This window comes from Nerophis ophidion, linkage group LG03, assembly GCF_033978795.1.
Source record: "Nerophis ophidion isolate RoL-2023_Sa linkage group LG03, RoL_Noph_v1.0, whole genome shotgun sequence".
NCBI lineage: Eukaryota > Metazoa > Chordata > Actinopteri > Syngnathiformes > Syngnathidae > Nerophis > Nerophis ophidion.
Genome location: NC_084613.1, coordinates 45,094,513 through 45,119,606, shown reverse-complemented (window position 1 = coordinate 45,119,606; position 25,094 = coordinate 45,094,513). Strand labels below are relative to the sequence as shown.

Below are 25,094 nucleotides of genomic sequence, written 5' to 3'. Positions count from 1 at the left end.
CGGAGGCGGATCAGCAGCGCAGAGATGTCCCCAGCCGATACACAGGCAAGCAGTACATGGCCACAGGATCGGACCGGACCCCCTCCACAAGGGAGAGTGGGACATAGGTTTCAGAATAAATATATGATGTTCAACATCTAAACCAGGGGTCTCAAACTCATTTTACCTGGGGACCACTGGACGCAGAACCTGGGTGAGGCTGGGCCGCAAGAAAAGATTTCTTAAAAAATCTAACATGCACTTTTTAATTCATTCACCTTCTATGAATGAAAGCCAACCCTCACAATTTTTCCGGGAGACTCCTGAATTTCAGTGCACCTCCCGACAATCTACCGGTGCAACCATTTTACCCAATTGGTCCCAATTTTCACCCTGCCGACATTATTAAGGGCTGCCGTGACTGCACTGCCTTTAACGTCCTCTACAACAGTGGTTCTCAACCTTTTTTCAGTGATGTACCCCATGTGAACATTTTTTTAATTAAAGTACCCCCTAATCAGAGCAAAACATTTTGGTTGGAAAAAAGAGATAAAGAAGTAAAATACAGCACTATGTCATACGTTTCTGATTCATTATATTGTATAACTGTGCAAAATATTGCTCATTTGTTGTGGTCTTTCTTAAACTATTTGGAAAAAAAGATATAAAAATAACTAGAAAACTTGTTGAAAAATAAACAAGTGATTCAATTATAAATAAAGATTTCTACACATAGAAGTAATCATCAACTTAAAGTGCCCTCTTTAGGGATTGTAATAGAGATCCATCTGGATTCATGAACTTAATTCTAAACATTTCTTCACAAAAAAAGAAATCTTTACCATCAATATTGATGGAACATGTCCACCAAAAAATCTAGCTGTCAACACTGAATATTGCATTGTTGCATTTGTTTTCACAGTTTGTGGACTTACATTCATATTTTGTTGAAGTGTTATCCAATAAATATATTTATTAAGTATTTATTACTGACTCCTTTTTTTTTTAGAATGTTTTTGATAAATCTCACTTAACCATTGGCATACTACCTTCACATAGCGTACAATCTATAAGAGAACTAATGCTCTACAACTCGTCATTGCGCACATAACACAACTAAAGTAACAACTCTAAATCATGTTGTGTGAGACTTGTGCAGAACAACGTTAGTGGCTGCCAGACGTACAGTACTTACTCAACAGCCATACATGTCACACTGAGGGTGGCCGTATAAACATCTTTAACACTGTTACACATATGCGCCAAACTTTGAACCCACATCAAACAAGAATGACAAACACATTTTGGGAGAAAATCTCCATCCTAACACATCTTAAACACAAGAGAACACATACCCAGAACACCTTGCAGCCCAAACTTTCCCGGGCTACAATATACACAACCTCAACCAACGCAAGTAGGGAGGGTGGGGGCATGGGCGGTTGGTGGTGGCGTGGGTGTGTGTATTGTAGCCCGGAAGAGTCAGGGCTGCATGGGATTCTGGGTATTTGTTCTGTTGCGTTTATGTTGTATTATGGTGCGGATGTTCTACAGAAATGTGTTTGTCATTCTTATTTGGTGTGGGTTCACAGTCTGGCACATATTTGTAACAGTGTTAAAGTTTTTTTTACGGCCACCCTCAGTGTGACTTGTGTAGCTGTTGACCAAATATGTCTTGCAACATCACACATGTGTACTGCTCTGCCAAATGTAACAATCAAATAGGCTTGCACGCTGTCTGTACAGGATTCAGAGGCCGTTAAGAACAGTGCCATTGCGTCACCCCCTGAGTATTGTTGATTGGGTAAAAATCGGCAAGGATTACCAGAAAATGGATACCCTGATATCAAGAGGACTCCTGTGAAAATTGGGAACGTTGGGATGAATGACGCTGCCAAGTTCCATTCATATTAAACTCGCGGGCCGCACATACATTAAATTGTCATTTCAAACTGCGGGCCGCAAAATAACGTCTCGCGGGCCGCAATTGGCCCGCGGGCCGCATGTTTGAGGCCCCTGATCTAAACTGTTCAATTCCATTGATCTAGACTTAGTAGTTTTCAAGATAATTGCTTTCAAAATTATTTTTAAAACGTTGAAGTTGTTATTTTTAAGCTTGTTTTTCTATTTTGTTTAGGAAATGTTGGACCAATGTGTGAATGTTGTGGTTGATTTGAACAAACATTGTTATTGCCTGTACTTAATGTAGACTACAGCCATTTGCTGGTACTCAGCACACACAAGCACAGGGAAGACTTAAGGTGCTTTTGAGCGCCATTGAGCTGTTTGGGGAGGAATTCTCCAAGAACTCACATATATTCCCCATCAGATATCAAAACATAATTGTCGTGAATTGATGAAACATAATATTTTTTTTATTCTTAAATGAATGAAGAAGAAAATTGGGCCCCAGCAGAAAGTGTCATTTTGGGCTTAAGTAACACTATAGGGGTCTATTTGTGCATGTGCCTGTTCTCTAATGCAGTGTTATTCAACCACTGTGCAGCGGCACACTGTGTCCGGTGGGATACAGTCTGGTGTGCCGTGGGAAATTATGCAGTTTCACCTATTTGGGTTAAAAATATTTTTTACAAACCAGTAATTATAATCTGCAAATAATGTGCCATTGTTGAGTGTCTGTGCTGTCTACAGCTCGGCAGAGTAACCATGTTATACCATACCATATCAGTAGGTGGAAGCCGGTAGGTAGTTGCTTTGTAGATGTCGGGAACACGTCGTGTGAGACGACGATGGTGTGTCGTGATTACAATATGCAGGCGACAGCGGGAGGCAGTATGCAGGTAAAAAGGTGTCTAAGGCTTAAACCAAAAATAAACAAAAGATGAATGCCCCTAAGAAAAGGCATTGAAGCTTAGGGGTGGTTATGCAGAACAAATCTAAAACTGAACTGGCTACAAAATAAAGAAAAACCGAATGCTGGACGACAGCAAAGACTTACAGCGTGTGGAGCAGAGACGGCGTCCACAAAGTACATCTAAATATGACATGACAATCAAAAAAGTCCACGCAAAAAAAAGATAGCAACCAATTAAATATTGTTGATTGCGAAAACCAAGCAGGTGCTGGGAATAGCGCGAAAAGGAAGACATGAAACTGCAAAAGGTAAAAAACAACAAAACTGGAAAAGCCACCAAAATAAGAGCGCAAGACAAGAACTAAAACACTATGCACAGGAGTACAACCAAAAAACTCAAAATAAGTCACGGCGTGATGTGACAGACCGTGACAGATACACCTACTATACGGCGTGGCGCAGTGGAAGAGAGGCCATGCGCAACCCGAGGGTACCTGGTTCAATCCCCACCTAGTACCAACCTCGTCACGTCCGTTGTGTCCTGAGCAAGACACTTCACCCTTGCTCCTGATGGGTGCTGGTTAGCGCCTTGCATGGCAGCTCCCTCCATCAGTGTGTGAATGTGTGTGTGAATGGGTAAATGTGGAAGTAGCGTTAAAGCGCTTTGAGTACATTGAAGGTAGGAAAGCGCTTTACAAAGTACAACCAATTTAATAATTTAATTTACTTTGATACAAGAGCTTTCGTGATGCATGGTTGGTTATGGTTTAAATTCATATCCAACAATTGCGAAAACAACTTTTTATTGTCTACTGAGTTTAATTTTTAAATGATTTCTGCTGGTGGTGTGCTTCCGGATTTTTTCAGTGAAAAAAATGCGCCTTGACTCAAAAAAGGTTGAACAACGCTGCCCTAATGTAACTTGATAAGCATGTCCCAAACACACAAACATCTAAGAACATTACCTGTGCAAGATTCAGGTAAAAGTCCCCCCTCTTCCATCCCATGTCAATATTTACCAAATGAACCGTTTGTTTGTAATGTTGAGCAATGTGGCAATGTCCTCCCAAATAATCCTTACAGACGACAGCTAACATGGAGACGAACGCATTTGACAGCACCTACAACAAGCTGATAAGTCAGGAGGACTTGAGGGAGGACGAGTCGTCAAACTTCTCAAACCAGGAGAAACAACAAGGTATGCTGAGTGATAAATACAAAAGTGGCAATTTCTGTTTTAGACTTTACTCAAAGCTTCTTTTACTGTTTCTTTGCTGTCGCTGTGGAGTATCCCTGTCAATGGTGAGGCCTGCGTCTACTTGGAACCAACAAAGAGTGCTTCAAATCACCCTGGCTGTGCTTGCCGCAGTCCTTCTGGCTGTAGTCATTGGCCTGGGAGTTTTTTGTAAGTCCCAATGCACCAACAACATCTTGGAAGTGACCAATAAAAGACAGAGTAAAGGCAAAACATTGCATTTAAAGTTGTTCTAATCAAGCAATCTTTTAGGCTTACAGTAACTATGCTCTTACAACACAGCTGCTATGTTTTGGTCAAGCTTGTTCAGTTTAAAGTTCAGTGGGATTGTTGTCCTAACAGTTTAGATCCTCATTGTCAGTTCAACCTGGATATCTGGTTGGGAGATTCCAGGAATTTACCAGGATTGTATGAGATATATCAGATATTTACAGCAACTTATGAGAGTCAAACAAACATTGTATTATTACTAGTTGTGCAGTGATAAACGCGTCTGCCTTTCATGGCAGATGGCATGGGTTCGATTCCCTGCTAGAGTTGCGTCAGGAAGAGGCCAGGGCATTCGGTGTAAAAACTAAGCCCAAAACATTGATGTGCTTGACTTGCTCTGGCAACCTCTGACAAAGTGAGAAAAGAGCATGGTATTATCGGGTTTTTCTGGAATTTTTTTATTTTTATTTAATCCAGTTTTTTTGTTATTCAATAGCATAATTTGATGAAATTGCTTCTATATATATATATATATATATATATATATATATATATATATATATATATATATATATATATATATATATAGTAATAAATATATATGTATATGTGTATATACACATATATATATACCATATATGGTAATACATATATATATATATATATATATATGGTAATAAATATATATGTATATGTGTATATATACATATATATATACCATATATGGTAATACATATATATTTATATGTGTATATATATATATATATATATATACACATATATATATATAATAAGCAATTTCTTCTTCTTCAAAAAAAAAATATATATGTATATATATATATTAATATATATATATACAAACCCCGTTTCTTTATGAGTTGGGAAATTGTGTTAGATGTAAATATAAACGGAATACAATGATTTGCAAATCCTTTTCAACCCATTTTCAATTGAATACACTACAAAGACAAGATATTTGATGTAACAAACTCATTAACTTTTTTTTTTATGCAAATAACAATTAACTTAGAACTTCATGGCTGCAACACGTGCCAAAGTAGTTAGGAAAGGGCATGTTCACCACTGTGTTACATCATATTTTTTTTAACAACACTCAATAAATGTTTGGGAACTGAGGAAACTAATTGTTGAAGCTTTGAAAGTGGAATTCTTTCCCATTCTTGTTTTATGTAGAACTTCAGTCGTTCAACAGTCCGGGGTCTCCACTGTCGTATTTTACGCTTCATAATGTGCCACACATTTTCGATGGGAGACATGTCTGAATTGCAGGCGGGCCAGGAAAGTACCCGCACGCTTTTACTACGAAGCCACGCTGTTGTACCACATGGCTTGGCATTGTTTTGCTGAAATAAGCAGGGGAGTCCATGATAACGTTGCTTGGATGACAACATATGTTGCTCCAAAACCTGTATGGACCATTCAGCATTAATGGTGCCTTCACAGATGTGTAATTTACCCATTCTTTGGGCACTAATACACCCCCATACCGTCACAGATGCTGGCTTTTTTAACTTTGCGCCTATAACAATCCGGATGGTTATTTTCCTCTTTGCTCCGGAGGACACCACGTCCACACTTTCCAATTATAATGTGGACTCGTCAGACCACAGAACATTTTACCACTTTGCATCAATCCATCTTAGATGAGCTCGGGCCCAGCGAAGCTGGCGGCTTTCCTGGGTGTTGTTGATAAATGGCTTTGGTTTTGCATAGTACAGTTTTAACTTGCACTTACAGATGTAGCGACCAAATGTAGTTTCTGACAGTGGTTTTATGAAGTGTACCTGAGCCTGTACATAATAAACCTACACCTAGGATTGCTTATCTATTTAATAAGATCCAGTGACGTGCGGTGAGGTTCATGGCTGGTGATGCACTGGCTTCATCACAGTCAGATTTATAAACATATGAACCCTATAGAGTACCTTATTCACCATTTGATTGGTAGCAGTTAACTGGTTATGTTTACAAGCTCATACCAGCATTCTTCCCTGCTTGGCACTCAGCATCAAGGGTTGGAATTGGGGGTTAAATCACCAAAAATGATTCCCGGCCGCTGCTGCTCACTGCTCCCCTCACCTCCCAAGGGTGAACAAGGGGATGGGTCAAATGCAGAGGACAAATTTCACCACACCTCGTGTGTGTGACAATCATTGGTACTTTAACTTAATGTAGCAGGTACTTTAGCTAGTATAGTATAGTATAAATAAATTACACTTATTATTATCATTATTAGCTATAATACTGCTAACATTAACAATATTAAATAATCACATGTATGTAGAAAGTAACAAACATGACAGTACACAGTGTTGGCACTATGACAGGTGTAACCGGGCTCCAGCAGCCGTGTTCATTCATTGTCTTTATTGTAGCATAAAAAATGAAGATGGCCTTAAAACACCAAAATACTAAGTCACCATATTTAAGTACCCAAAATAAAAATTTGACATAAATATAAGATCAGAAACATTGGAGGAAACGGAATTAAAACGCAATGCTAACCGCCCATAGAAAATACATGGGTACGGCTAGTAGCTACTATTAGCAAACAAATTCACTTACCAACTCGGCTTAATATCTCAACATCGACACACTCTTTCGTCGCAACTCGGCCCTGATGGTCGGCACCTAAGAGTTTACAATTAGTTGTAAAATTATGGACGGTTGTTTTTACGATATGCAGGCAAGCAAAAACTTTAAACATACCGGCTTCGGCCTAGCCGAGTAGTGCAAGAATGATCTCTGGGATCACTAGCGCCCTCTACTACCAGGAGGCCGGGGAACAGGAGCCTCACATTGTACGTCTTCGCAGCAGTTTTATGATTGCCCAGCACAGGAAATACGTTACACACATACAGTTGTTGACAAAATACACTGTACATTATATACCTTAGCTAACTAAACTATGGAAATTTATAATATAATTCATATAGCAATACGGTCTCACTGCACAGCAGGCAGCAGTTAGCCGAGTTATTGCGCAATCCACGGGAGACTCAGCTGGTTGTGACTCACCAAAAGTAATTCTCAGTATTTGAACGGCAAATGTGAAAATTAAGCGATTTTGAATAAAACATAATTTAAAACTGGTGAAGCTAAATGGAAAATAACTTTATAGTATAATCACGGGCTTCACGGTGGCAGAGGGGTTAGTGCGTCTGCCTCACAATACGAAGGTCCTGAGTAGTCAGGGTTTGCATGTTCTCTTCGTGACTGCGTGGGTTCCCTCCGGGTACTCCGGCTTCCTCCCACCTCCAAAGACATGATCCTGGGGATAGGTTGATTGGCAACACTAAATTGCCCCTAATGTGTGAATGTGAGTGTGAAGGTTGTCTGTCTATCTGAGTTGGCCCTGCGATGAGGTGGCGACTTGTCCAGGGTGTACACCGCCTTCCGCCCGATTGTAGCTAAGAGAGGGGCCAGCGCCCCCGCGACCCCAAAGAGAATAAGCTGTAGAAAAGGGATGGATGGATGGAGTATACGGTAATCACTGGATACATGTAACAATAAAACAATTTTTTTTCTTTTTACATTTTTTTCTTCCCATGATGGCACCGTGCGTCGGTTGAGGTGGGCGGGGTTGGGGGGGCCAGGTTTGGTGCTAGCTAGGTATTTGTGATGTTGCGTCTATAATGTGTTACAGTGCGGATGTTCTCCCGAAATGTGTTTGTCATTCTTGTTTGGTGTGAGTTGACAGTGTGGCCCATATTAGTAAGAGTGTTAAAGTTGTTTATGTCACAACCCTCAGTGTAACCTGTATGGCTGTTGAGTAAGTATGCCTTGCAGTCGTCTATGTGTGTCTGCAGATGCCTCATACAGTATCCGAACGGTCTGATAAGCTGTTTGTTACGGATGTGGAGGGCGGTAAACGCATTGTTATCATAGCACGCCCTCATTATTGTTTTTGGGGTGAAAACCAGCAGACAGTCGAGAGAAAGGTTGCTCTGAAACTCGATAGTCTCCTGGAAAAATTGAGATAGTTGGCAAATGTGATGTCAAGCGGCATTCAAATAAATCTCGCGGGCCGCACTAATATTACATTTTCATATTAAGGTGCGGGCCGCGTGTCTGAGACCCCTGGTTAATACATAGCACAAAGCAAAAAAAGCTTTTTACGCTGTGTTATTTCATTAAAAATTTCAAAAGAATCTTGTGGCTCCCATAGTTTTCTTTATTTTGTGAAACGGGTCAAAATGCCTCTTTGAGTGGTAAAGGTTGGCGACCCCTGCTGTAAATGATGGTACATATGTACAAAATAAACCACATGATGTTAGTACATCAATCAAGGAAAATGATCAAACTACATACATGGCATACTGTAATTTGATTTTGATATGTTTTTATCTTGATGGATTGAAAATGAACACCATTGAATTGACTGATGAACATTATCACATCATTCATTCAGAAAATATAAAGATAGAATACTATTAACCGCAACATGTAAGTGTAAAAAAACAACAACATTATGATTTGTACATTTTCAGAATGTGCTTTTTCTATTTTTTAACACAGAAAACAATCTGAAGGTGTCTTTATTTTTAAGTTATCGTGCAGGGACTTGGGAGTAGATTTTTCTCCATGTGGCCCCCGATCTAAAACGAGTTTGACCCCCCCTGACATACAGGCTAAATAGGCCTGGTGATAGAAGCCCACCCTGCCGTACCCCATTGCCAACTCTAAAGGGAAAGTTCAGACTACTCCCCCATTTTATCTGCATTGTCTGCCTGTCGTACAAATATGCCAGAATAGGTATGATGGTACTTGGAACACCCCTATGTTTCAGCTTGGTAAAGAGTTTGTGATGGTTGACTCTGTCAATTGCCTTAGACCAGAGGTGTCCAAACATTTTACAGCAAGGGCCACATAGAGAAAAATTGAAGGATGCGAAGGCCACTTTTATAAATGTATTTATGTGAAAAATAGTCAAAACAATGTAGGCAAATGCTACCATTTGAAAAAAAAAATCTAAATCTTGGCTTTGTGTTATAGATAACAAAGCAATGAAATAATTCATGATTATTTTAATCCATCCATTTTCTACCGCTTATTCCCTTTGGGGTCGCGGGGGACGCTGGTGCCTATCTCAGATGATTCTAACTGTGCTCAAAAGTAAGCTTGTATTTACTAAAATTGCTATTATACGGTCAACTAAAACACTTTTGAGAGCTTTAGTACACTCAAAAACATATCATGTCTCACAAGTCATGTCATCAATAAAGTACTATCTATCTATCTATCATGACAGGACACATGGAAATCATCAAAGACCTTATACAGTAACACGCTCAGGTTGTCAGCTATTTTGGTTTTCAGGTCCCATTGTTGGGGGATTTGGTCCCTTTTAATATTTCAGTTTTTTGTTCTAATTTGGGACCTGTTTAGTTTCTGTATAGAATGTGTCGAAGGCCAATAAAAACCGAGCTGTGGGCCGCAAATTTTCCCTCGGGCTGTGCTTTGGACACCCCTTCCTTAGACGCATCAATAAAACCTACTAACATTGTGGAGCCCTGCGCTCTGTATTTTTCTGCTGCTTCTTTTAAAGCATAAATGCACAAGTCAGTGTTATGCTTACTCTTAAAGCCAAATTGGTCGTCTGTGGTGCAAATAAGATCCCCAACACTGTATACTATCACACTTCCCAGCACTGTAGATATACAGTAGTATGCTGGCTAGGGCCATAGGTCGATAATTGTCCATACTCCCTACCTTACCAGCCTTGTCTTTAATGGCAGGTACTAAAACAACTGTCAGCATAGCATCTGGCAGGATGCCATGCATTACCAACACCATAAAACAGATGGAGAGCAACACAGCTACCATAGGGCTTGCTAGCTTCCGTTGCTCTGCAGGACTATTATCCATGCCACAAGATTTGTTATCAGCTCGTTGCCTAATGGCTTAGGAAATGTCATTGGGGCTGATGTGTACCACTTCCTCCTCTATGTAGCATGTACACCATAGCTCACTTCTGACACAGTTGAATAGAGCAGCATAGTGCTGCCTCCATAGTTCAGTTATATTTCCTCAACCAGATACACCCTCAATGGTACGTGGGAATGCTGCTTTAACCCGATTTATATTTCTAACTTCCTTCAAGAAGCCATTGTCACTGCTGTCCAGCAGTTTCCACGCCATAGAGTCTGCTCTCAGGGCTTGCTCATGCTTGCCAACAAAGCGCACTGAGTATTTGAATCTAGTATCAACTTCAGCCCCATATAAAAATACCAAAGTTGTATTTTTTTTAATCCTTTGAAGGCCCTTTGATCAAATTATGTCACACTTGACCATTAGTATAACTCTGCAATTTTTTTTACTAATTTAAACCTGTGACATCTGATTAAAAGGCCTTTCAAATGAGTCATGATTAATAAGAAAAAAAAACATGTTTTATATTTTTGTTTAGGTCGTAAGGAAGAAATTTAAGACATTCGAGCAAAACAAGTTGAAAATGGGTTGTACTTGTATAGCGCTTTTCTACCTTCAAGGTACTCAAAGTGCTTTGACACTACTTCCACATTTACCCATTCACACACACATTCACACACTGATGGAAGGAGCTGCCATGCAAGGCACCAACCAGCACCCATCAGGAGCAAGGGTGAAGTGTCTTGCTCAGGACACAACGGACGTGACGAGGTTGGTACTAGGTGGGATTTGAACCAGGGACCCTCGGGTTGCGCACGGCCACTCTGCCACTGCGCCAAATGTATTATTCTAAAGCATTTTACACTCTTCAAAGACTGAAGGACTTGTATGTCCTGTTTGATTTTGAAGATAATTATATAATAATTGAATATACCCATTGTAAAAATTCCGGAACATTTCTCGATTAAAAGGTTGATCTGTTGGCGAGAATTAACTTGCATTGGAATATTTTCAAAAATGGCAATATGTATGTATTGATAGTAGTGGCGGGCCGTGTGTTTCCCACGTAGGCCTTCGGTGATGTCTGACTTTAATAATTACCTCTCAAAATACCATAATTGATGTCACCACATGACCATTGCTGGAGAAATACTATACAGGAACAACGCTCTACTGTGCATTGAACAGTGTACAAAACGGGTTATTTTCTGGCGTACTTTAAAAAACAATTAAAACACATCAGAAATTTAAAACATATCTCTTGTGGTACTGTCAAAATTGAAATTGCAAAAAACATATTAAAAGTGAAAAAATATATATTTGAACTCCCAATTTATAGCACCTATTCGACAATGTTTAAGCCAATGGAACCCCTCGTTGTCTGCTTATTCAAGTGGAAATGGCGAGCATTTCCCCATTTCATCGCCAGAACAGCTGAGCTAGCTTACTTGGTTGGCCAACATCGTCTCACAAGATGTAATTTCGCTGTAAATATCTTTCTTGAAAATGGCCTTGCAAATATATATCTGCCACCTAATCAACGTTTTCTTCTCCTCCTCTGCTATCCCGGTCTGGCTACGGCGCAACACTTCCTGCTAAATTGAAACTTGTGATTGGATACTAACAAGTGAGTATCCAATCACAATCTCATTAACATCAGGCTACTTAGATAGAGGCTACTGTCAACAACTTGTGATCTGATTGGCTATCGCAACTATCTCTCAACTCTGTGTTCTCAAAGTCATTCGCTAACTGTTCCGATGAGTATCCAATCACAGGACGCGTAAATGTCACGTTCAATGTGTGGCCCACTAGAAGGCATTACTGACAACAACTCATGATCTGATTGGCTATGGCAACTGTCTATCACTGTATGTCCTCGTTCACTTACAGTGCACAGACGCCCACATTGTTGATTCTGAAGGCCTCGGGTAGATATTGTACAGCATGGCAACATAAGCTGGCTGAATTCCGATTGGATACAAACTAAAACTAAAAACAACAGCGCTGGAACGAGCATAATGTGACATGAAGAGAATATGAATACTTTGATATTCAGGGAAAGTACATCAAAAAATAATTTTATTCTTAATTATTATCCTGATTTCTGGTCATGTTAGGTCAGGAAAGAAGGCCTTGCTGGCCCTGAGACAGTCACTTAATAATGTACCTTTTCCATGACAACAGACAACAACCTCACAGATGAGACCCAAAAGGTGGCAAGCATCAATCGAGAGCTGGTCACACTTCACAAGAACTACTATGCTGCCTCGCAAAGACGAGATGAATCCCAGGAACGTTTGGCAAAAGAGATCAAACAGCAGCAAGTGACCAAGTGGCAGCTTGAACACCAGACTACGAGGAACAAATACTACGAACAGCAGGCAGACAAAATTCTACTCGACACTGTAGTCCTAAAATCTCACATACCAATGATAGGTAAAACCTTTTTGTTTTTTAAATGACTAGTGAGTCTTTGAACATAGCAGCAATAGTAATGCAATTGTGTTTTGCTGCAGAGGAGGGCTGCAGACACTGCTCACCAGGATGGACTTTCATAAACTCTGTGTGTTACTTCTTCAGCTTCTCTGACACATACTCTCGCAGGTCGTGGCAGGAAGCCCGGCAATTCTGCAAGAAGCATGACGCCGACCTGGCGGTGGTAGATACCTCTGAGAAGCAGGTAAGACTAATCTGCAGCAGCTTTATTTAACACTATTACAATATATGCAGAGTAAAGGCGTATATTTTTTTTCACATGCAAGATGACATTTAATCAGTTAATAAACCACCATCAAGACCCATCAAGATCCACGAGCCAGAGCGGCTTCTGGATTGGATTGACAGATGTGGAAGAGGAAGGAGTTTGGAGGTGGTTGGAAGGAATGAGACTAACTGAAGGGTAAAGCTTTTATTTGTTTCCAAGTTACATCTAAGTGAAATGTATATAGTATTTATATAATATTATCCCATGATAACATATAACTGTTGCTGAGGAGAGTACTCACTTTTGTGAGGTACTATAAATTTAGATTAGCGCATTCCATTCTGTTTATCGGTATTGATTTTTATTCTTTCTGATGCAGTTGCATGAGCAAGGCATATTGAGTAGAACTACACAATAGGGTTTGGATTCTACAAAACCCAAAACCAGTGAAGTTGGCACGTTGTGTAAATAATAAATACAAACAGAATACAATGATTTACAAATGCTTTTCAACCTAAATTCAATTGAATACACTGCAAAGACAAGATATTCAATGTTTTGAGAAACATAATTTTTTTTGCAAATAATCATCAACTTAGAATTTATTGGAAGCAACACATTGCAAAAAATTTGGCACAGGGGTATTTTTACCACTGTACTAAATGGCCTTTGCTTTTAACAACACTCAGTAAATGTTTAGGAACTGAGACCACCAATTTTTTCAGCTTTTCAGGTTGAATTATTTCCCATTCTTGCTGGATGTACAGCTTAAGTTGTTCAACAGTCTGGGCTCTCTTTTGGTATCTGACACTTCGTAATGCGCCACATATTATCAATTGAATACGGGTCTGGACTACAGGCAGGCCAGTTTAGTACCCGCACTCTTTTACTACAAAGCCACGCTGTTGTAACACGTGCAGAATGTGGCTTGGCATTGTCTTGCTGAAATAGGCAGGGCCGTCCATTAAAAAGGCGGCGCTTAGATGGCAACATATGTTGCTTCAAAACCTGTATGTACCTTTCAGCATTAATGGTGCCTGCACAGACGTGTAAGTCTGTGCAGGCACAGACTTACACGTCTGTGCCTGCAGCTGTGTACCGGACAGCTGTTGCACACAGCTGTCCGGTATTTGGGCACTCATACACCCCCATACCATCACAGATGCTGGCTTTTGAATTTTGCGCCTAGAACAATACGGATGGTTCCTTTCCTCTTTTGTCTGCAGGACACGACGTCCACCGTTTCCAAAAACAATTTGAAATGTGGACTCGTCAGACCAGAGAACACTTTTCCACTTTGCGTCAGTCCATCTCAGATGAGCTCAGGCCCAGCAAAGCCGGCGGCGTTTTTGGGTGTTGTTGATAAATGGCTTTTGCTTTGCATAGTAGAGTTTTAACTCGCACTTACAGATGTAACTATAGTTACTGACAGTGTTTTTTTAAGTGTTCCTGAGCCCATGTGGTGATATCCTTTACACACTGATGTCGCTTTTTGATCCAGTATCGCCTGAGGATCAAAAGTCACCGGTATTCAATATTGTTACGTGCAGTGATTTTTCCAGATTGTCTGAACCATTTGATGATATTGCGGACCGTAGATGGTGAAATTCCTAAATTCCTTGCAATAGCTCATTGAGAAATGTTGTTCTAAACTGTTTAACAATTTGCTCACGCATTTGTTCACCAAGGGGTGACCCTTGCGCCAACCATGTTTGTGAGAGACTCAGCATTTCATGGAAGCTGCTTTTATACCCAATCATGGCCACCACCTGTTACCAATTAGCCTGTTCATCTGTGGAATGTTTCAAATAAGTGTCTAATGAGCATCCCTTAACTTTCTCAGTCTTTTTTGCCACTTGTGCCAGGTTTTTTAAAGAGGTTGCAGGCATCAAATTCCAAATGAGCTAATATTTGCAAAAAATATAAAAGTTTACCAGTTTGAACGTTAAGTATCTTGTCTTTGCAGTCTATTTGATTGAATATAGGTTGAAAAGGATTTGCAAAAAAATGTATTCTGTTTATATTTATGACTTAAACAACGTGCCAACTTCCCAGGCTTTGGGTTTTGTAATAACTCATGTTTCTATTAGATTTAGATTCTATGGCGTGACGATTCAATTCAAAATCAGTTCTCTTATTAATTTGGTATGAAACTGATAAAAAAAACTTTTCAATACAGGTTAGAAAAGCTCCATCTGGCTGCTGACATTTGATGTAAACGTGCAGCGAGTAAGACTGACGATTATAATAATTGCAATTTGTTGTGAAACTAATTTTTTGCGCTCACAATCATAGTGAGCATGCAGCACTGAAAACATAATTTTTGCCAGTGAGATGAATGATGGATGTAATAACAATGATGAATTTAATAAGTAAACCAAATAAAAAGGGGCTAACAGTGTGTGTTTGAATAAATAAAAGGTAGAAAAGTGCTGCATAACCACCATTTATTTACCATTATAGTGCATGCTAAAAACACAATATTGCATTTGTCAGGTACTAAAGGCAAAGCCATTGATTTTAATGGATGCTCAAATTAAAAAAATAATATTTTATTGATATATTTCCCTCCTACAATAACACTAATTTAGCCATATAATTTCCATGTGTTGTGAAATGAAGAATAACCAGCAGCTACACAGTGGGTTCTAACACGGAACAATATGACCTGTCATTTGTTTCAGTTACTGGAATGATGGGGAGCCCAATAACAGTGGCGGTGAGGACTGTGCAGCCACATACCCGAGAGACAACCCTTTTAAGGCCTGGAATGATGCACCGTGCAGTTACAATCTCAAATGGATTTGTGAAAAGCCAGTCAGTTAGTGTTTTGTTTTTTTCATCTCTGATTTTTATTGACACGGAATACAAATAATTACCTACAAAAGTTAAAGTGAATAGATTTCAATTCATTAATAAACATTTTTTTTTCTTTACTACATACAGTACATGTGTATATTATATTACTGCTTTACAAGTTTGTATATTGTGTTACCAGGCAAAAAATGCATACAGGTCATTGGAGCTGTTACAGTTGTGATCAAAATTATTTAACCCCCACACAATTTTGGTGTTTTAACAAGTTGGACATTTATTCCATATTTTGTTTATAGTCATATCAAATAAAGATGCATTAAATAGACAAATGCAACTTGAATTACAACATTATATTTTGTAACATGCCAAACAGTGTCATTTCTCTTAATATCTCATTGACAAAAATATTCAACCCCTTGAAGATCATAACTCTTAGGAACAGAATTTGAATACGGTCTTTTCAATCACGTGTTGAAAACACCTGTAGATGTGATTAGAACCATAACGAGCAACAATTAAACTGATTGAAAAAGACTGTGACGCTCAGCTTCTTGTAGATGGTCAATGGTGTATTTGCCACATGGTGAAGTCCAGGGAGTGGTCAAAGAAGTCAAGAGAGGAGGTAATTTCTCTTCATAGGAAAGGATATGGATATAAAAAAATAGCAAAGACATCACACATTCCAAGAGAAACAGTTGGGAGCATAATTCGCAAGTTTAAAGCTAAAGGCACAGTGGAAACACTACCTGGGTGTGGTAGAAAGAGGATGCTGTGTGCAACAGCTGTCCGGTATTTGAAGCGTACAGTGGTGAAAAACCCCCGGGGAACAGCTGAGGAACTACAACAGGACATTGCAGAGAGGGGAACGCAGGTTTCGTCCCAGGCAATAAGGCGCGCACTACGAGATGAAGGCCTCCATGCCAGAACTCCCAGGCGCACCCCACTTCTGACTACCAGGCAAAAGAAAAATAGACTCCAGTATGCCAAAATCATCTGGACAAACCCCAAAGGTTTTGGGAAACTGTTCTATGAAGTGATGAGACAAAACTGGAACTCTTTGGGCCTATGAATCAACGTTATGTCTGGAGGAGAAAAAAATTAAGCCTACAAAGAGAAGAACACCTTTCCTACTGTTAAGCATGGTGGGGGGTCAATCATGCTCTTGGGCAGTTTCTCTGCCTCAGGTACCGGGAATCTCCAGCGCGTTCAAGGCATTATGAATTATTTTTCCTACCAGGATATATTAACTGCAAATGTCATGAAGTCAGTGACGAAGCTGAGGCTTCTGAGACGTTGGACCTTCCAACAGGACAAGGATCCCAAGCATACCTCCAAATCAACATCAGAGTGGTTGCAGAAGAAGGGCTGGAAGACTCTGGAGTGGCCTTCACAGTCACCAGACCTAAATCTTATAGAAAACCTGTGGTGGGACTTGAAGACCAAGAATATGAATGAACTGGAGGCCTTTGCCCAAGAGGAATGGGCTAAAATACCTGTAGATCGTTGCAAGAAGCTTATGTCCGGTTATGTATCACGTCTGAAGGATGTAATTACTGCCAAAGGGTGTTCTACTAAGTACTAAAGATGCATGTAACTAGGGGGTTGAATAATTTTGTCAATGAGATATTAAGAAAAATGTCCTTTTTTGGTATTTTGTAAAATACAGTGTTACAATTTAAGTTGCATTTGTCTATTTGACACATCCTTATATGATATGACTACAAAAATAATACGGAATAAGTGTCCAACTTGCTAAAACATCAAAATTGTGTGGGGGTTGAATACTTTTGATCACAACTGTATTATACAGTATGCTGATCATGTTGGCCAGCTTTCTGACTCAAGCATAGCTAAATATAATTGATCATTCTAATTAATCTTTTTGCGTGTAACACAAATCTTTACTAATACGTACAAGATTTAAGAATTCACAACTCTGCAAAATGCTGGCGAAGCTGCTTCAGGACCTGCTGAGTGTCGACATGCTCCGGGAAGGCATTTTCAGACTTTTGGGCTGCCATGTAGCTGCTTTGAAGGTCTCCGATCTGGAAAGCAAACAAAACGTTTAATAATTTTAACAAAAACACGATAAACTACATGGGAAGGATATCAATTACCTTTTCCGAGAGAATGGACAGATTGTAGTGTGGCTCATACATGTGAGGGCACAATGTGGCAGCCGTCTGCAGGAAGGCTTTAGACTTGAGCCAAGAGGACGGAAACAAATTATGATTGCATTCAGAATAGTTTTGTTTCATTATGTGAGAGATAGATGTCCAATCTTGACATCAAATTGCAATTTGCCTGGATACCACTTTACTAAACTGCCCTTAGTACTCTGCTCAAGATAAGCAGATAGATATAAAATGATAGATTTCTTTGAAAAAGGCAGAGTGAAGATATTTTTTGGATGGCTATGTCATATCACATCGGTGGGTCTAAAAACTGCAAACCTAAATGCATCCAGACAGTGTGTTTACCTGTTCAACACGGCCTTTACGCAGCTCCAGCACGGCAAGATTGTTGTAAGCTTCAGCATGGTCATTATTAAAAGCCAAACTCAGTTTAAAAGACTGATAGGCCAAAGTCAGGTCTCCTATACCCTGCAAACACAGAATACAGCCTTTGCATTTTGTTATCACCCTCACTACATGTGATACACTCATTATAAAAAATGCAAAATTGACTTTTTATTTAACTGCAATGTCTCTTAGAGCCGGTGTATGCCCACCAAAGGTGAAAAAAAACTCTTATATCCCTCATTTGTTTGCTCATGGACATACTACCACTTTTGACCCGGCCCCAGCTTGATGAACCTGCTTTTTGTATACGCCAACCACTTCACAGGACATTGCTGTCAAAAAAAAGGCTTCACCACATCTTGAAATAAAGCTCTACCAACAATCCGACATTCAGCTATAGATGTGGGAGTTGTATATTCAATCATTTAATTTTTCTTCAGCGAATAGGTTAAGCTGGTAAAAGTAACTGTTGCTCACATGCTAGTGCTGCTACTTTGTATTTCAGTCCCACTCTCTAAATGTTATGTTATATGTGTTGGATGGCGTCTATTATATTGGACAAGGTTGGAGTTACAGTGTATAAAGCAGTTAAAATGCGCAAAAGCTGACACAGCTTATTAGCATTAAAGCTACAGACACAGACTAGTTCCCAGTACGGTTTACTAAACACATTCCAGCATCAAGGATAGATTTTGTCCCAACACATTTTCAAATACACTACTGTGCGACGCCTGGGGCTTATTTATATATTTTTTCAAAATAGGGTAATCATTTTGGACCTTTAGAATAAGATACGTGTTGATGATGAACTCACCACAGCGACGTGTCCCACGTTGTACCACACATCAGCCTGCTCTTCGTCGTTGGTCGCAAGGGCCAAGGCTCTTTCAAAAGACGACAGGGTCATGTCATACTGCTGTGCGTAAAAGCAACAAAGGCCAAGGTTGTTGTATAGCTGGCAATTATACACCCCCATCTGTAGGAGCCGCCTAGCAAGGAAAGTGGGTCATCATCAACATGCAATGACCACGACATGACGCAAAGAGGTTTTGTCTGACCTGTAGAAGCGCAGCGCGATCTCAGGTTGATCGGAGTAAAAATGATTGCTGCCTATACAAGCTATGGCCTCCACGTGTGTGTTGTCCTGCTTTAAGACGTCTTTGTAGTACTCTGTGGCTGAGGCAATGTTGTTCATCTCCTGTGAGAACACGTTATAGGATGGACATGAGGTTTGTAGCTAATGCAGCTGAGTGAACCCCTCGGCGCATACTATACCTCATGAATGCGTGCTATGCCGGTCAAAAGGGTGACCTCACCAGGAAAGTGGTCCAGGCCCTGTTTAAATAGGTTGAGAGCTGTCACCGGTTGATCCAGGCGCTGATACAGCTGATGGAAAACGTATTTGCCTGATTAATTACACTTAGTTGAGTGACACACTTTGTCTTGGATGCTTTTTTCACTACCTTTGCCAGATAGAGGACCGTATCCACCATCTCTTGTTGGCTTAGAGCTGATCGAAACTGTTTTTCGGCCTCTCGATACAAACCAAGCCTGCAAGGGCCACAGTATTCAGCTTTTAGCAGATTTATGAGAGAGAAAACTAAAACTACAGTGGAAGATCTAAAGTCGAACAGCTATCAGGTTGTACAATTCCAGAATTCTATCAAAACAATCCTGAAAAATATGCCTCTTGAGTTGTACAAAACTTCAAAACGATATTATTAACTTACATTCAGTTTTTTTGTTAGGATAGGAAGAATGTGCAAAGAGAAGAAGAATACAATAAACACACAAAGAAAGCAGTACCAATAAATGTAAATTGTATTTATCTTCAAAGTTTATAAACCTGCAGGAGTTTGCATTAAACCATTAAAACAAAAACATGAAATAGACAAATGATGACTGTCCTTTTTTAAAAGGTACAATTTTTTATTGTTATGACTAAAAACATGGTTTTATGTTTAAAATGTAGCCAAGCTTAAATATTGAACATGTTAGACAGGATTAAAAATTGCTAATTAAAAGGGATACTGAATAAAATCGATATATTTACACCAAAATCAAGATTCTTATTTATTCTGATTATAAATTATATACGTAATATGTGAGCAGCCAAGAGGCTGTAACCTCTTTCAAAAAGGTTTTATTCTAAGTAATAATATATTGCGAGAATCAATTAAGAATCAACTCTGTATTGTCACCCCAAATTTGGAATCAAAACAAATCTTGAGTTGATGTAATATTCACAACCCTAATAAGTAATAGATCATCTAAAAAAGGTGAGTTTCATTTTAAAATCCAAACAAATCATAGGTCACTTTATGTTTGACCTTACAAAGTTTCCCCTGTATATTATGTGTGTAGATGTTTTAGTGCCACTTGCCTGTAGTAACATTTTCCCAGCTGTACTTTCCACCACCAGTCTTTGAACTGAGCATGCTCAGTTGCTTGAGCAGCTAAATCTAAAGCCTGGAAAGGGAAACAAATTAAATAAAAATATAAGAGAATTAATATTTTAAGTGGTTCCAATAATGCTGTAAGCGCTCACCAGTCACTTACATTTTTTACATCATTTTCATGATAAAAGATATACTCAAACAGCGTCTAAAAAGGAGCATTAAAATTATTTAAAAATTATGTCATCATGCTGGAGAATGTTGTACACAAAGTATGTCTTACCCTGGACAGGTTGGGTTTTTGGGAATATTTTGATAGATTTAGCCTTGACAAGTTTATAAACGGTCCTTCTGGATTGGTTAGCATCGAAGCCTGAAGTAACAGAAGTCAAAATGTTTTAGTTTGTGAACATGCATTTCTGTCACATGTGTCTCTTGTCATATTTATGCACCGTTCCCAGACGAATGAATCGACCAGAAGCACTAGTGACTGGTCGAGCCGTACTTGCTGTGCGTGGGTTCTTGATGGCCTGCTCCATCGTCCCAGGACGCCCTGACTGGGTGCTTGGCCTCACAAATCCTGTGACGGGACGTCCTGACTGAGTCATAGGCCTAGAAATGTGGGGTAAAATCTGATTAGACCAAATTCATTTACAATGGTACCAAGTTGGGGCACTTGTAAGTGGAGGCTCCACTTACAAGTGCCCCAACTTACGAGGGTTTCGGGATAAAAGCTGTCTCTCGGCTATTTGTTATGCTTTATGTTGCAAGCAAATATTTAGTCACAAAACTCCCCGCCGTTAGGTGGCATAGCGAAAGTCACAGTGAACCCCATAAGAGCCACCCAAAACATCCAGTCTTATTTGCCAGCATTAGCTTATAGCTAGCCATTGACATAAATTACTGTTTTCCAACCATTGGAACTGAGAAAAGGAATGTGAAGGACAGTACTGTGAAGAAGAAGCGAATGATAGTCAGTTAATTAAATATATAATTATCAAAATTTAATCAAATGTTAGGTCTGCACAATGGGAATTACCAGTTTCTTTATAATAATTGGGCTCATGGTTTTTTGACATTTTGTATTTTCACAAAAAGTTCATTAACAGATTTATTTCACTTTGTAAGGCAAACAAAGAAAATTCTCCTGTGTATCCAAGTAAAATGAGCAGAAGGAACTTTGCATATTGCTATTATTGTTCAGCATATCCCGTATCTATAGGAGTTTGATGGGTAAAGTGTGGCGTTGCACAAGATTGCGGCTATTAATCTCCGTTTTCCTTTTTTTGTGTGTCTTGTATGGTTTCACTGTACTTTGTGGTGGCATTAATTGATTTTGTAGTATTTCCTTATGATGCAACAATGAAAAAGACCTAAGATGGACCTCAAACAGTTTGTCGTCATGATCCAAAATTACTCCACAGCACCGAATTAGAACCTTTTTTGGGCACAAGTCGAGAAGGTGACTCTCACCATTAACACTAGGGATGGGTATTGTTTATATTTGTACCGATACTAGTCCCATAACGGAACTTCGAAAAGGAAAACATATACATTTTGTTTAAAAACAATGCATGGGCAGAACCGGTGCTGCGTTTGTTTGTAATGCAGCACGTGGACAATCATCTATGTTTAAAAATAGGATCAATTCATGTGTGAATCAAGATCACAATATTTTAATGATGAATCGTGCAGCTTTACCAACCATGCAGCAAACATGGCAAAGCAGTTCAATCATAGCACTGCTAGTCTGCACTATAAAGACACCAGCCAAGGATGGTAAAATTATTTCTAAACAGCACACATTTCCATCCATCCATCCATTTTCTACCGCTTATTCCCTTTTGGGGTCGCGGGGCACTTTCCATCCACCCGTTTTCCTATGTTTATCCGAGTTGAAGTCACTAGGGCAGCAGTCTGAATTGGGAAGCCCAGAACCAGGCCACCTCTTTCACATTCAAGGGAGGAACATATAACACATAAACCCTGCAGCTTGCATGTCCGCAAAAATTCACCAGGAAGGCGTCATGGAGCCATCCGGACTAGACGCCGGAGCAACCAGAACTGGCTCTTCCGAAAATATGGAGAAGCTGCTGATGGTGTGTTTGATGGAGGAGCAGCTCGGAGGAGATACCGCAGAAATCTGCTCTCCAAGGTAAATTCTGTACACTATTATTACGTAACTTCATAAAACTGCTAATTTGTTTGTTCTATAATCTATTATATAGTTTTTTAATTCTTAAAATGCATGTTTAATGTTGAAATGTTGTTGTTGTTGTTTATCTTTGGGTGTGGGGGGCACCAATTGATTTGGTTGGTTTTAAGTAATTTCAATAAGTTTTAGTCACACATGCATTGTTCGCACCTGACAGCAGGTGTGGGACCTCCACCATGACTTGTTCCAGGCAGTCTCAGAGATGTTCCAGGGCCTTACGAAGAGTCACAGTAACATGAACTAATTAAATACTCATTTTAATTTAGGGCAGTTAAAGAGTTATACGTACGTGCAACCTGAAGAGTCACAGTAACATGAACTAATTAAATACTCATTTTAATTTAGGGCAGTTAAAGAGTTATACGTACGTGCAACCTGAGCAATGGCGTTCTCATCCAGCATCATCTCAGCAATCCCTTCTTGATCAACCTCGACTTCATCAATGTAAACCATCTCTGTCAGAGCCCGTGTTTTTAGGCTCCAGGCAGCCTAGGAAAAATCAAGTAGTCAGCCTGGAATGATTTCTCTGACAAACACCGGGTAGACTGCTGATGAAGTATAAAATGGATGAAAAATGTTAAGAGACATTTTCATTGTTACCTCGGCAATAGACAAGGAGGAATCCTAAGACAGCGTTCAAGATGTGAAAAGAGGAACGTAAATAAAAGAAACAAAACAAGAGATAAAAGCAAACAAAAAAAGCAAAGGTGAAATGTGAAGAAGGAAAGCATTCAACTTTAACAAAAACACACTTATTCGGACTTAGTAGCGTTCAATAATAGCCAAGCCAAGCTCGTGGTTTATGCTAGCTGCTAGCCCATTAAATGCTACACATTACCTGGTCATATGGGCTGTCTTGCAATAGTTTCGAACAAATATCTGAACATTGTTGTAGTTTCCGTCTCCTGAAATAGCTCCACGCCAGGAAAAGAGGGTCCATTGACACCTCCATCGCGTCGCCAGATGGGAAATACTGTCGTGGCAAAACACTTAGCATAGGGTTTAAAGTGAAGCTGATTGTGGCGGATCCAAAGCTTCTTCAGTTGCTGGGCAACGACGGACGAAGGCGGGTCTTTTACACGCAACTTCCTGTTTAAAATAGGATAGGACACGACAGACTTTATTTATCCAATCCATCCATTTTTTACCACTTGTCCCTTTTGGGGTTGCGGGGGCTGCTGGAGCCTATCTCAGCTGCATACGGGCGGAAGGCGGGATACACCCTGGACAAGTTGCAATCCACATTGGGAAAATTATGTAGTTGCAGTGCAGGTAAAAAAAAGTCCACAAACAATAATGTAAAAAAACTCCGCATGAAAACAAGAGGGGAAACATTAAAGAACACAAATGACATAAAATACATTAAAAAGAGCAGATGCAATTAGCTGCACCATTAGTACATACAGCTACAAAAGCAAAACAACCAAAAAAGAAAAAAAATTGCAATGAATAATACATGATGAGCATACACGATTGCACCATGCATAGACAACACAACAAAACAATTTCAACACCTAGAATAGAATAGAATAGAAAGTATACTTTATTTTTCCCGGGGGGAAATTCAGCACCACAGTTCGCTCACAATAGAAAATGATAATAATAAATAGTTATAATAAATAATATAATATATTATATGTATAATATATGAATAATATAAATATATTCTACATATATTCTACATTTAAGTGCAGTCAATGAACATATGCGTTATACAGTCTGATGGCTGTCGGTATGAAGGACCTCCTGTGTCGTTCCGTGTTGCATTTTGGGAGTCTGAGCCTTCCACTGAACGTGCTCATTCTCTCGCCAAGGTCCGAGTGTAGTGGGTGGGAGGTGTTGTCCATAATAGCAAGGAGTTTTGCTAGACTTCTCCTCTAGCAAAACTTTTTACATACCATACGTATACTGTAGTGACCTCTGCAGTGCTGCACGCCATCCTCTGCTGGGGTGGGGGGCAGCACGGCCAGACCCAACAAAGCAACCAAGAGAGACGTCTCTGTCCTCGGCTGCCCACTAGCTCTCGGCCAAAGTCCAGTCTTCATGAATGAGTGAGAATTCGTCCAGAAAGACCAAAGTGTCTGTTCATTCAGCCAAGGCTCCTTGAAGCTTGCCCATCCTGACGCTCAACACTAGCTCCGCAGCCCCGTCCCTTCCTTCGCATCTCCTCCGGTTTTTCCGTGAGGACTGTGGTGTGGCAGAGAGCCAGCAGCTGTGCAAACATATTCAGTGGTTAGAGTGTCCGTCCTGATATCAGTAGGTTGTGAGTTCCAACCCCGGCCGAGT

General features: G+C 39.8%; 2 protein-coding genes across 4 annotated transcripts; one reads left to right on the top strand and one right to left on the bottom strand.

Moving 5' to 3' along the window:
* Positions 1–3,834: 3,834 nt before the first annotated feature.
* LOC133549681 (C-type lectin domain family 4 member M-like) lies at positions 3,835–15,797 on the top strand. The gene is made up of 6 exons (XM_061895348.1): positions 3,835–3,992; positions 4,083–4,199; positions 12,339–12,590; positions 12,671–12,834; positions 12,917–13,053; positions 15,543–15,797. Exons 1-6 carry the CDS (start codon positions 3,890–3,892, stop codon positions 15,682–15,684), a joined length of 915 nt encoding a protein of 304 aa, XP_061751332.1. The 5' UTR covers positions 3,835–3,889; the 3' UTR covers positions 15,685–15,797.
* On the bottom strand, positions 15,681–23,864 carry ttc8 (tetratricopeptide repeat domain 8). 3 transcript variants are annotated; one of them, XM_061895347.1, is made up of 15 exons: positions 23,647–23,864; positions 23,409–23,432; positions 23,177–23,297; positions 22,959–23,022; positions 21,046–21,205; positions 20,877–20,966; positions 20,757–20,801; positions 20,581–20,666; positions 19,661–19,748; positions 19,473–19,583; positions 19,256–19,395; positions 19,012–19,081; positions 18,156–18,278; positions 17,793–17,876; positions 15,681–17,720 (listed from the first exon to the last, which is right to left on the bottom strand). In XM_061895347.1, exons 1-15 carry the CDS (start codon positions 23,803–23,805, stop codon positions 17,604–17,606), a joined length of 1,482 nt encoding a protein of 493 aa, XP_061751331.1. In that variant the 5' UTR covers positions 23,806–23,864; the 3' UTR covers positions 15,681–17,603. The 3 variants fall into 3 exon arrangements, with proteins under 3 accessions (XP_061751331.1, XP_061751329.1, XP_061751330.1); XM_061895345.1 differs by having other exon boundaries at positions 19,012–19,186; positions 23,647–23,863; XM_061895346.1 differs by lacking the exon at positions 23,409–23,432 and having other exon boundaries at positions 19,012–19,186; positions 23,647–23,862.
* Between the last annotated feature and the right edge of the window lie 1,230 nt (positions 23,865–25,094).

What these genes read in the sequence shown, in the direction of transcription:
- LOC133549681 (XM_061895348.1), top strand. Translation starts at nt 3,890, where the DNA reads ATGGAGACGAACGCATTTGACAGCACCTACAACAAGCTGATAAGTCAG. An exon ending in AAACCAGGAGAAACAACAAG is followed by an intron (nt 3,993 to 4,082) that starts GTATGCTGAGTG and finishes GTCGCTGTGGAG; the next exon opens with TATCCCTGTCAATGGTGAGG. An exon ending in CATTGGCCTGGGAGTTTTTT is followed by an intron (nt 4,200 to 12,338) that starts GTAAGTCCCAAT and finishes CCATGACAACAG; the next exon opens with ACAACAACCTCACAGATGAG.
- ttc8 (XM_061895345.1), bottom strand. Translation starts at nt 23,805, where the DNA reads ATGCTAAGTGTTTTGCCACGACAGTATTTCCCATCTGGCGACGCGATG. An exon ending in GATTCATTCGTCTGGGAACG is followed by an intron (nt 20,967 to 21,045) that starts GTGCATAAATAT and finishes CTGTTACTTCAG; the next exon opens with GCTTCGATGCTAACCAATCC. An exon ending in ACGTGGGACACGTCGCTGTG is followed by an intron (nt 18,279 to 19,011) that starts GTGAGTTCATCA and finishes CTGTGTTTGCAG; the next exon opens with GGTATAGGAGACCTGACTTT.